The sequence below is a fragment of the Somniosus microcephalus genome, chromosome 1, assembly GCF_052327205.1.
Source record: "Somniosus microcephalus isolate GS21.2 chromosome 1, FLI_Smic_1.0, whole genome shotgun sequence".
NCBI classification, from domain to species: domain Eukaryota; kingdom Metazoa; phylum Chordata; class Chondrichthyes; order Squaliformes; family Somniosidae; genus Somniosus; species Somniosus microcephalus.
The window spans coordinates 291,188,575-291,200,920 of NC_140987.1; the positions used below are offsets into that span (position 1 = coordinate 291,188,575).

The following is a 12,346-nucleotide window of genomic DNA, read 5'->3' on the forward strand; positions in this document are numbered from 1 at the left end:
TTACACACAGTGTTGGTTTGTGTGGACTGTTATCCAATATTCCAATTTCCTTTGGTTTCTGTAAAACCAGCAAGCGAACAAACCTCATGCCACATAGTTCACTGATCTCTAGAAAGAAAAGGTATTGGCTTCCCAGTGTTATTCATCATTCACTAATTTATTAATAGAACTAAAGGCTGCTGTTATAACTTTTTAGTTTGCTGAGAGGAATTTGAATTTTGTTCGTAGTTATTGATATCCATAGTAATGTGAGCTTGGGTGTTGCAAAACTGTTTAGCTTCAGGGTGTCTATTAAACTGCAGTAGTTCACAAGGCCACTATTACTATTTTCAAAGGCAGAAGAATTGTCTTCAATTACAGTAGCATGGATTTTCCATTGCTTTTTAAGTTTAGAATAAAACATTCATTTTCTTTGTGATTCCCAAGAGCAAAACTTCATGAAGGGAAAAATTTGAGTTTGTGATTCCTGTCAAGTCTCCTTTTAAGATCCCATTTAAGGTGCCAGTGGAGTGATTTCACACCCTCCACTATTCAATTATGCAGAAAGAAATGGAGGCTCACAAATGGACTCGTGCTGGATTTGTAGGATTGTTGAGCGATGACCTGCTGTGTCTTGTTAAGATTCTGGGACAGGATAGCCAAGGTTTGCAGTGAATGAATATTTTTAATGTATCAGCTATGGGCAAGGGCCTATTATAATGTCAGGATTTTCCTTCTCCAATCATCGTCAGTTTATTCTAACATTGCTTTAGTGTCCTTTGGCTATTTTTATCACTTTTGTTCTTTTCTCAAATTTGAGCTGCCAATTTTCTTCCGTCCTTTTCTGAAGGGATTAACTAGGGAATAAGGGGTTACGGGGAGAGGGCAGGGAAGTGGACGTGATAAGTTCGGATCAGCCATGATCCTATTGAATGGCGGAGCAGGCCCGAGGGGCCGTATGGCCTACTCCTGCTCCTACTTCTTATGCTCTTATTGTTCCTATGAGTATTTGTTGCCCTTTGCTACGTCACCAAGTGGCAGTTATTCATGTGTACGCCTCAACTGCCAGTGCCCGCAGGATATTCCATTATAAATGCGGACTGGAAGAGGGGAGCATCTAGAACCAAGCCTGATCCACTCCCCACCCGACATCCACGTACATGGACTTGCTGGAGGCATGGGAGCCCTGGCTGCATTTTTATCCTCCTCCTTTACCTTGAGGCCAATTGTAGCTCCTTATGCGCGCCCCCCCGAACTACCCACTGGATAAATTTGAAGAGTCATCAGAGGAGTATCATTTTAGTTTTTTAAAATTGCAATGTTGTGGAAGCAATTTTAACGGTTCAGTGCAGCTGGCTTATTGAGTTTATAACATTTTGAATAAGGCAGGCCTGAACCACAAAGTGGTTTACTTACTCTGTGTAAAGTTTGTAAAGTAATGTGCAACACCTGAAATTATGCAAATGTTTAGTTCTGACAAAGTGCATCATAGCAAGTGTTAAATACACAATTTTATTTCCTAGAAAATTTGCTTCAGACTAGGTAGCTGTTTTTGTTCTATTAAAAAGATAAAGTATTTTTCTTCTGTTTTCAGTTTCCAGAACAGTTCATCAGAAATGTAGGGAAAAAGAAACCGGCCAAGAGTCGACGGCATCCGTTGTGCAAACCACCTGCTAGATCCCCGTCAACTCTGGTTAAACAGGAATTGATTAGCGATGAAGGTTAGTATTTAAGATGCCATACTTGCATTTAAACTGTGAAATAATAATAATTGCACCTGTCCACACTAATACCATATTAAGAACGTTTTCAGAATATATTTGTGTGTAAAAAATGTTAAAATGTTTTTAATGTTGCATGCTGTTTAAAATGTTCATAAATGCTCATAAGCAAATACTGCTGTGTTATAGTTCATTACTGTGGTGTATATCTGTGAAAGGGTTGAGGGTACTTTTAGTGAGCCACACTGCAAGTGGTTTCTCTGCTCTCACCGTAAGCAGATTGCCTACAATCCAGAAGTTGCAACATCTTTAATTTCATAGGACTCTCAGATTGTAGTTCTAGTTTAACAGGCATTTTTCATTCCTCGAGTTAATTGTAGGCTCCAAATTGAAATGCTAAATTTATTTACAATAACTTTAACAAGTAAAGGCACGTTCCGAACAGAACAATTCTGCACAGTAACTAGAGTAATTTCTTAGACCTGTGATGGTTGACTCTGCTTCTTCAGTAGTGAATGGTATATAGGACCGGATTTTGCAGTCAGCGGCGAAGAAACGGCGCTCGCCGTTCACCTCTCTGACAGCGGCCTACAAAGTTTCGACCAGCTTCAGAGTGGAGACTTGCTGTCATCAGGTGTCTGTTGCAGCATGGCACCCTCTGCAGGGGACCTGAGACATCTGTGAGCAGGTCAAGAACCAGTGAGGCTCTTCAACCAATCAGATTGAAGAATCCTCACAGATACACGCAGAGTCTAAAACAAGAAATATAAATGGGATTTAAATGATGTACAGTAAGCAAAATAAAGATTGGGAAATACAGATGGGATTAAGGGAGAGAGATAAAGGAGACAGAAAAAGTTTTTAAAAAAACATTAAAAAATGTTTGATTTTCCACTGATGGAATGAGACTCCATACTTGTAAAATTAATTTTTCAGGGCCAGAGAGGTAGTTCAGCAGTAATTATCACTTATCATGCCGTTAAAAGCTCACTTACTTCTGAATGCACCAGCCCTAACTTTTTCAGCTGTTTTTCGTGCGGAACTAGTGGGTAAGCACAGCAAGTTCATGCCATTGCAGTCATTTCAATGCTAAGTCTATTGGCGAGGACTGCAGCAGCACACCCTGTGGAGGAGCTGGGTATCACTGACAGCAACTTCTGGATTTCCGCGTTTAACTGCGCATATGCGGAAGCCAGAAGTTGCTGTCCAATTTATCCCATTATAACGGTGAGCACTGATAACTTCACCGTTATAATTACAGCAAAATCTGGGCCAATGTCTTTTACCACAAGTCTACCTCTTACTCTAGTGCTGACTTCACAGCAGTTTCCCGTAGACTGTTGCTGGGAATTTCAGCAGCTGATTGGGAGAACTCCCAAGAAATTCCCGGCGTCTGTGCTGCATCGCTTTATCATCTTACTCTTCGCTGCAGTTCGTAGTGAATTCAATGTAGGTATAAAAATGCAGTTCTGTCTTAAAGCGGGATCAGTGTTGGAACATAAGAACATAAGAAATAGGAGCAGGAGTAGGCCAATCGGCCCCTCGAGCCCGCTCCGCCACTCAATAAGATCATGGCTGATCTGATCCTAACCGCCAATCCACTATCACAGAACCATCTCCTGAATCTAACAGAATTAGACACACGAAATAGGAGCAGGATCAGGCTACACGGCCCCTGGGCCCACTCCGCTACCCACAGGGCCATGACCGATCCGAACCTAGACTCATGTCCAAATTCCTGCCCGCTCCCCGTAACCTTTCATTCCCTTTACTTCTAGGAAACTGTCTATTTCTGTTTTAAATTTATGTAATGATGTAGCTTCTACAGCCTTTTGGGGCAGCATATTCCATGGACCTACCACCCTCTGAGTGAAGTAGTTTCTCCTCATCTCAGTTTTGAAAGAGCAGCCCCTTATTCTAAGACTATGCCCCCTAGTTCTAGTTTCACCCATCATCGGGAACATCTTCCCCACATCCACCCGATCCAACCCCTTCACAATCTTATATGTTTCAATAAGATCGCCTCTCATTCTTCTGAACTCCAATGAGTAGAGTCCCAATCTACTCAACCTCTCCTCATATGTCCATCCCCTCATCCCCGGGATTAACCAAGTGAACCTTCTTTGTACTGACTCGAGAGCAAGTATGTCCTTTCTTAAGTATGGACACCAAAACTGTACGCAGTATTCCAGGTGCGGTCTCACCAATACCTTGTACAACTGAAGCAATACCTCCCTATTTTTATATTCTATCCCCCTAGCAATGAAAGCCAACATTCCATTGGCCTTCTTAATCACTTGCTGCACCTGCATACTAACCTTTTGAGTTTCGTGCACCAGGACCCCCAGATCCCTTTGTGCTTCAGTACTTTCCAGTTTCTTGCCATTAAGATAATAACTTGCTCTACGATTTTTCCTGCCAAAGTGCATAACCTCACACTTTCCAGTATTGTATTCCATCTGCCAAATCTCTGCCCACTTACTTAGCCGGTCTATGTCCCCTTGCAGGTTTTTTATGTCCTCCTCCCTCACTACTTTCCCTCCCATCTTAGTATCATCTGCAAACTTTGATATGTTACACTCGGTCCCCTCCTCCAAATCGTTAATATAGATTGTAAAGAGTTGGGGACCCAGCACTGACCCCTGCGGAACACCACTAGTTACTGATTGCCAGTATGAGAATGAACCATTTATCCCAACTCTCTGCCTTCTGTTAGATAGCCAATCCTCTATCCATGCCAGAATATTCCCCCCAATCCCGTGATTTTTTACTTTAAGCAATAATCTTTTGTGTGGCACCTTGTCAAATGCCTTTTGGAAGTCTAAATACACTACATCCACTGGTTCCCCTTTATCCACCCTATACGTTACTTCCTCAAAGAACTCCAGCAAATTTGTCAAACATGACTTCCCCTTCATAAAACCATGCTGACTTTGTCCTATTAAATTATGGTTATCCAAATGTCCTGTTACTGTCTCCTTAATAATGGACTCCAAAATTTTACCTACCACAGATGTTAGGCTAACCGGTCTATAGTTTCCAGCCTTCTGTCTACTGCCCTTTTTAAATAAGGGTGTTACATTAGCAGTTTTCCAGTCTGCCGGGACCTTTGCCGAGTCCAGGGAGTTTTGGAAAATTATTACCAATGCATCCACAATCCCTACCGCCACTTCCCTCAAGACCCTAGGATGTAAGCCATCAGGTCCAGGTGATTTATCTGCCTTGAGTCCCATTATTTTACCGAGTACCACTTCCTTAGTGATTTTGATCGTGTTTAGCTCCTCCCCCCCTTTAGCCCCCTGTTTGTCCAGTGTTGGGATATTCTTAGTGTCTTCTACTGCAAAGACTGATGTAAAATATTCATTGTGTTTTTGCCATCTCCATATTTCCCACCATTAATTTCCCGGTCTCATCCTCTAAGGGACCAACATTTACTTTAGCCACCCTTTTTCTTTTTATATAACTATAAAAACTCTTACTATCTGTTTTTATATTTTTTGCTAATTTACTTTCATAATCTATCTTCCCTTTCTTAATCAATCTTTTAGTTATTTTTTGCTGTCTTTTAAAGTTTTCCCAATCCTCTATCCTCCCACTAGATTTGGCTACCTTATATGCCCTTGTTTTTAGTCGAATACTATCCTTAATTTCTTTACTTAGCCACCGATGGCTGTCTTTTCCTTTACACCCTTTAATTAGCCTGGCGCTAATTATCGCCTCCGACTGCAAACTTGGCTTCTATTGCCCCTGGAGGTGATTGGAGCGCTAAATCAGGCGCTACACACCTGTCGAGGCGCTAACGCCGCGGAGTGAGGCGCAACCTCAAAGCGCTGGCGAAGCTCATGTGATGTCAGTCAGCAATGAAACACAGACATACTGGCGCTGGCCAGTTCTTAAAGGGCAGGGTCGATCTTGCTCTCCATCCACAGCCTGCTCATTGCAGCCTTGAATCTTGGCCTGGAGAGACCTGTACATCAATTCTGCTGGAAAGAACAATGGAGAGGCCCAGGGAAAGAGCTCAGAGTGCAGCCCCCATAGTCTCTTCTAAATCGATGCAAGGAAGGTCAAATCAAAGTGAACCTGCAAAGTGCTGCTCAGTACCCAAAACTTCTTCACATAGCGTTGAATCTCTCCAGAAGTCAGCCTCTCTCTCTCTCTCTCTCTCTCTCAATGTGTGGTCCAAAAATGTCGTTGACAAAAAAAGGCAGGAAGCAGTCGCCTTTAAATGGCGCCCCCCCAGGCCCTTCCCGACTGCAAAATGTTCCCCTCAACCTGTCGTTGCTAGTGGCAGGCGGAAAGGCAGGGGGCACCACTCAATATCCGGTCCGGGGCGTTGCACGCTCGACTGATGTCACGATCTACGGATGCAGGAGATCGTGGCGGTAGCGTTTAGTGCCGCCGCAAAATGTCTGGTCAATGTCGCGAGCGGCGCAAACATCGTCATACAAATTCTCCTAAATCCCCCAAATGATCTTTCATATACCTTTTCCCACTTCCGAACACACGGGATTTATGAGTAATTGGAGTTGGATGAAGCTGATTAAAGGAAAATAGATTTTTCTGAAGCTGAATATTTCTGTAGAATGATGGTTCATAAATGCTGCTGGACACTGAAACCCAATTGCAGGCTCCTAGATCTCAGAAACTTCCTTCCCAATGCTACCAAATGCCGCCCGGTTTTATTCTTTCATCGTTTCTCGTAGAGGTTTGCTACGGCCATTTCAGAGGGCAGTTAAGAGTCAACCACATTGCTGTCACATATAGGCCAGACCAGGTAAGGACGGCAGATTTTCTTCCCCAAAGGACATTGGTGAACCAGATGGGTTTTAACGACAATCCGATAGTTTCATGGTCACCATTATTGATACTAGCTTTTTAAAAATGTAATTAACTGAATTTAAATTTCCCAGCTGCTGTGGTGGGATTTGAATTCACGTCTCTGGATCATTCGTCCAGGCCTCTGGATTACTAGTCCAGTAACATAACCAGTATGCTACCGTTCCCTCCAGACTGAGTTCAGGAACATTTGGAAGGAGGCTGGGATGTAGCACTATTGTAAAGGGACAGTGTTGAGCAGTGTTGAGGGAGGAATTGGGTCTGGCATCAGTGGGAGCAGGAGAATCTGGGTCATCCCACCCAAGAGTGAGGCCACCCTGCTCCGCATTCCTCGGCTGTTGACCCAATACCAGGTCAAAGCTAATTTTATGTATGAAATCTGTTTAGTAATGTTGTTGCTGACTGAACTCTTACTCTGATTAATTACAGCTGTAATTAATCAGTGTTTAAACTCAAATAACACAGATAATGCAATTAGCTGCTAAAACACTGGTATATGTATATAATTAGCCTGTTCTGCTTTATTGAAAAGTTTTAAAACTTCAATTTGTTTGTCTTGAAGGAAAAATGCCCATAAGCTTCTTGAGTAATGAAAACAGGGGAAAAAAATGACAATTTCACAATTACATGATTAAATCTGACTTTTTCAATAGTTACAATCGGTGTTTGTGCTCATGTGCACTCTTTCTCCCTCTTTCTCTGTACTGCACATTTACCGGCATGAGTACTTGTTGGCTTGAAGTTTATCAACCTCCCAATCCAAGCATGCTCTCTTTTTCACTTTTTCTGTCAGTGTCTGTCTGTCTGGCGTCTGTCTGTCTGGCTCTCTCTCTGCCTGGCTCTGGCTCGCTCTCTACAGCACATTTATCTGCATGAACACTTGTTGACTTGAAGTTTATCAAACAACTCTGGCCCCCCAATCAAATAATTAACCAACCGTATCCACCAATTTGGCAAAGTTCTCTAATCAGAGTTCAGTATGTGAAAGAAATGTCAGCACTTGTAGCACATTAGATTTAACTCCTGACTATGTCCCTTGATGCTGCCTTTTAAGTGATAACTTCCAGTTAGGTACAATTTTTATCTTCATTGCAGTTATCAAGTTCATGAAAATGAGTATAAAAATGTAAGTTACATTACTGGGTGAAATAGTTTTTTTTATAGTTGAGGAGACAAGTTGCACCAAGGATGAGGTCTCATTAGCCTCTCCAGTTGATCTGGAGGAAGGAAGGACTGCCTAGATTTGAGTGAATGTTAGAACAATTAACAAAATTGAAATGATAAAGAATAGATGGGCTTCTAAGAAAAATTTAAGAGCCTGCAAAAGGCTGTGGGCAAAAAAGTCAATTTCTAAGTAGCAATAATGGTGACAATTTAAAAAAAGATATCCAGATGAATTATGACAACATAATTCAAAGAGCAGGCGATCAGTGCTGAATTTATAGATAGCAGGAAACATCAGTAGTTTTCAGGTATAATTAATCAGAGCTTTGAGATGCACAATAATATCTTGGTACAGTATTCTCCTTTTGTAGGTAGGAAGAATTGGAATTAGGAAAAAACAGGACTTACCTTATTTTTATAAAGAAAAAAAATCAATTAAATTTAATTTGACATTGCTAAAACCTTACTGAGCTGAAGGCACAACATTGCATAACATTTGAATATGTTGCTAACATATAATATACTAGCTGAAGTGGCCGGCGGTGCCGAGGCTTTTTCGAGGGAATGTTGTTGTTGGAAGAGAGAGAGAGAGAGAGCGACTGGTGGGGGGGGGGAGAAGAGAGAGAGAGAGCGCGACTGGGGGGTAGAGAGAGAGCGACTGGGGGGGGAAGAGAGAGAGCGGGTGGGGGGAAGAGAGCGGGGGGGGGAAGGGAGTTCTGGGGGGGAAAGGGGCGGGGGGAAAGGGGCGGGGGGAAGGGAGGGGGGAAGGGAGGGAGGGGGGAAGGGAGGGCGGGGGGGAAAGGGGCGGGGAGGAAGGGAGGGAGGGGGGGAAGGGAGGGGAAGGGGCTGGGGGGGGAAAGGGAGGGGTGGAAAGGGGCTGGGGGGAAGGGAGGGGGGGGAAGGGGCGGGGGGGGCGGAAGGGGGGTTGCAGGGGGGGAAGTGGCGGGGGGGTGCCCAGGCCGAGAACCCCGCTCTCCGAGCCCTGCCCCCCCCCCCCCCCCCCGGACGAGAGCCCCGCTCTCCGAGCCCTGCACCCCCCCGGCCGAGCCCGATTGCGGCTCTGAGAGGCGGCCGAGCCCCGCCCACCCCCTCCCCGGCCGAGCCCGATTGCGGCTCTGAGAGGCGGCCGAGTCCCGCCCCCCCCCCCCCCCCCCCCCCGGCCGAGCCCGATTGCGGCTCTGAGAGACGGCCGGCGGCCGAGCCCCGCCCCCCCCCCCGGCCGAGCCGAGCGCGGAACAGAGACGCCGCGTCTCACCTGCTCCTGCTGCGCGCGCACCCTGACCCTCGTGGCTGACGCCGTTGCCCCGGGTAACGTGACGCGTGGAGGGGGGGAGGGTGAGGAGCTTAGCAGAAGCCCTAGCTCGGGCCTGGCTGGGCAAGAAAGGCCCAGGCTTTCAGGGCCTAACAAAAAAACGGGGAAAGGTAGCAAAAAGAATGTTGAGGTTAGAAAAAATATTTACAAATGAATGAAGTTTTTTTTAAAACAATTTAATAAATTCAATTTTATTTTGCTGGAAATGTATATTTGAAAAGAAAGACGCAGAAAGCAGGAAAAAGAACGGAAGCAAGATGGCGGCGACTCACCTTGGTTCAGAACGATAAGGCCCGCCCACACACGCACCGATTGGTCGACCGTCAGGTCACCAAAGTGTAGGATTGGTCAATCGTCCCGTCACTCGACCGTAGGAGGGCCCGGCCGCACGCGGCAGCAAGCCGCCGGACGATTGGTCGACCTCGAGGTCACTCTGTCGCTAATGAGCGGATAATGAGATGCTAATGAGCGGAACGTTGAAGGTTTTTGGGATACCGCGGGCGCGATTTTAGCCCGGCCGAAACGTAAATACGCTTAAAACCGTCTCGGAAGCGTAAGCTTTCTTTGGAGGTAACACGCGCGTAGGTACGCCCTGTAACTTTCGAGCGCATAGCCCGACAGACGCACACGCGATGACAGACAGAATGACAGACAGAATGACAGACAGAAGTACCGATTTATATATATAGATTTCATTTTGTTTGTAATACTCTATTGGATAGTTGAGAATGGCTGGCTGTGGAAAGATGGATTCTTTTTAACATGTTTATGACCAATTAGTTTTTTAGAATTTCAGCACAAAAGTTTTTTTTTAATTTGTAGTTTGCTAGGCCATTTCACTGGTGAGGTTTTCTACCATATCACTTCCAAAAAGTAAAATACATACGTTCAATCTTCATTCCCATGGATAGGAACCGATAATTCCAGCTTCTTGCGCAGGTGCAGTTAGTGATACCTCCAGAAAACCTGACTCCTCTCCAGTAAGCTGAACAATAGACTAAAAAGGCAGCGTTTCAGGTCAAAAGTTAAATGTATGCTATTTTTAAAAAATCGGAAATTTCTAAACATCTGCTTATGAGTAACTGTGTATTAAACCATAAAATGATTTTAAAGAAGGCATGCTGCAGTATTAACACTTGAAATCACTTCAATGTAAATTACACCAGCTAGTCTCAGCAGCATCCATTATATCAATATTATTTTCTGCTGTTTTCAGTAATTCTGCTCAAGTTTACTTTCTCGCATTACAATGCTTAAAGAAAAATTGCAAAGAAGCTCTTGAGGGTGATGTTTGGTAACAGCATAGATCAGGTGGGTCTGCTCCCTATGCCCAATGCATTTTTGTGGTTGGGCCTAATTTGAATGCAAGTGGCAAGCTGCCACTGTAATGATGCTACGTATAGGTAGCTCACCATTTAGGAGGGCAGGAAATCCGGCTGCACAGCCGATCATCATTAGTCTGCCGCTGCAACGCCTTAAAGAGGAGGGTTGGATGCATCGAGAGTGAAACGAAGTCGCAGTTCTCAACAGCAAAGAAACCTTTGTAGCACCCACAGCAGCAAGGAGATGAAATAATGGAAGCCTTTAAGGCTTAAAAGACACAAGAGACTGCAGAGAAAATGACGGCCAGACCTCTGTCAGCTTTTCCTGACTACAGGTAGGGATTCCCTTTAAATCCTGCAGGAATTGACCACCTGCTGACCTGTATTATGCACATAGTTTGTGAGCGGGTTGTGTAATTGGTGGCAGCAATGTGGATAGAGATGAAAATGGCATTGGTGACTTAACTGCATCATTTGACCTCTATACCTATGTTAATGAGATCCTCTGCCTGTTTCTGATGCAGTGCTGACCACCTAAATTGAGGTCCACTCAAAAATCAGAATCTGCAGACCTCCAGTGGTAAAGTTTTCCAATTTTCGCCCATCTACTTCCCAGTAAGCGATACGAGAATCAACCCACCTCCCCCTTGTGTTTTAGTAGTATTCACTTCGACCCAGTAATAGAAAATATTGTGATAAGGGCAACATTACGTTTCAGTAGCTATATCTCATCTATTTCAAGAAGGTGAAAGTCTTGTACAAGTGTCCACTCTTTGGTTGTGGGGACCAGAATCATATTAAGCTGTGACTTGTATGCTAGCTCTTACACTTTATCAAAATCACATTTTGGTATAAAAAAAGTTGCATGCTTTGTACAGGAAACACTCGTTTAAACGGCACCTAAATATCCGGAATTCTCTCTTAACCGGCAAAATTCATACTCCAAAAACAACACCTCAATAACTGGAAATGTTGCAGAGTCTGAGTCTCCCGCGGTGGCTGAGTTAGTCAGTGGGGGTAGTTCTCCAAACTGCCACTACTCGGCTTCTTGGCACTGTCGGAAGTCCGAACACCTCAATAATAGGAGTCTGACTCTCCCGCGCTGCTGGGAGTACCCAATTACTGTATACTGCACATTTCTTGATTTTTTTATTTTTGTTTGTTAAAAATCGCCTCGGTAGTTAACCCTCGCCGTCATCCAGAATTTTTAATCAACTGGCACCATCCCGGTCCCGTCGGTGCCGGATACCAAAGAGTTTCCTGTATAACAGTTTAATATGCAAAAATGTAACTCTTTCGGTATTTAATCAAAAAATATTATTAGTTTACATTATTCTTGTTCCATGGCATGGCATCTCCTGTGAGATTTCTCATTGGCTGAGATATGCAATTGGGTCCAAGTTACGGTATCATTGATACTATTGGCCATTTTGCTTGCGGAAGATCCATCTGTAAAGTTCCTTTGCAGCTAGTCAATTTAATCCCTGAGGAGGTAGTAAAAAAAAAAAATCAATACTTGATTACATAATCAATAAGTACAAGGTTTCATCATAGATTCTTTAGAAAATAAATAATCACTGATTTTTGTTCATGTTGTTACACATTGTTCATAGCAACCATAGTCTGTAGTAGCGTTCTTTTGTATAACAAGGTCAAATAAAATGGGTACTAGTTTTGTGACGATGGAGAAAGCACTTTTAGAAGCTGTTACTTTGCCCAAAGTAATGTCTGTATTTGAAACATACAACCTCAACAGCATGAGTAGAATATTGATTTGGACTCCTTTGTTTTCATTGATTAGGATTTCAAAGTTTAAATTGTTTTATCTCACTTTTCAATATTTCTCGGCTAATACTGAATGATGGCTTTTTGGATTGGATTTCAAGTACCAGTAAGGCATTCAAATTCATCTTTTGTACTGGTATTGTGTATTAGAACATGACTTTTTTTCAGGCATTGTCCCTTTGTACCCAAGACTGTTCTTCTTTGCCTATTTTAGCTAGCTAGAAATT

General features: G+C 43.7%; 1 protein-coding gene across 7 annotated transcripts in view; it reads left to right on the plus strand.

Moving 5' to 3' along the window:
- Positions 1 to 12,346, plus strand: part of LOC147124839 (lysine-specific demethylase 4C-like) — a 645,681-nt gene that overhangs the window by 281,135 nt on the left and 352,200 nt on the right. For all 7 annotated transcript variants that reach the window (XM_085993864.1, XM_085993875.1, XM_085993908.1 and 4 more), the window contains one exon: positions 1,574 to 1,700. In XM_085993864.1, coding sequence (XP_085849990.1) covers positions 1,574 to 1,700 — 127 coding nt within the window. The remainder of the gene's footprint in view (positions 1 to 1,573; positions 1,701 to 12,346) is intronic.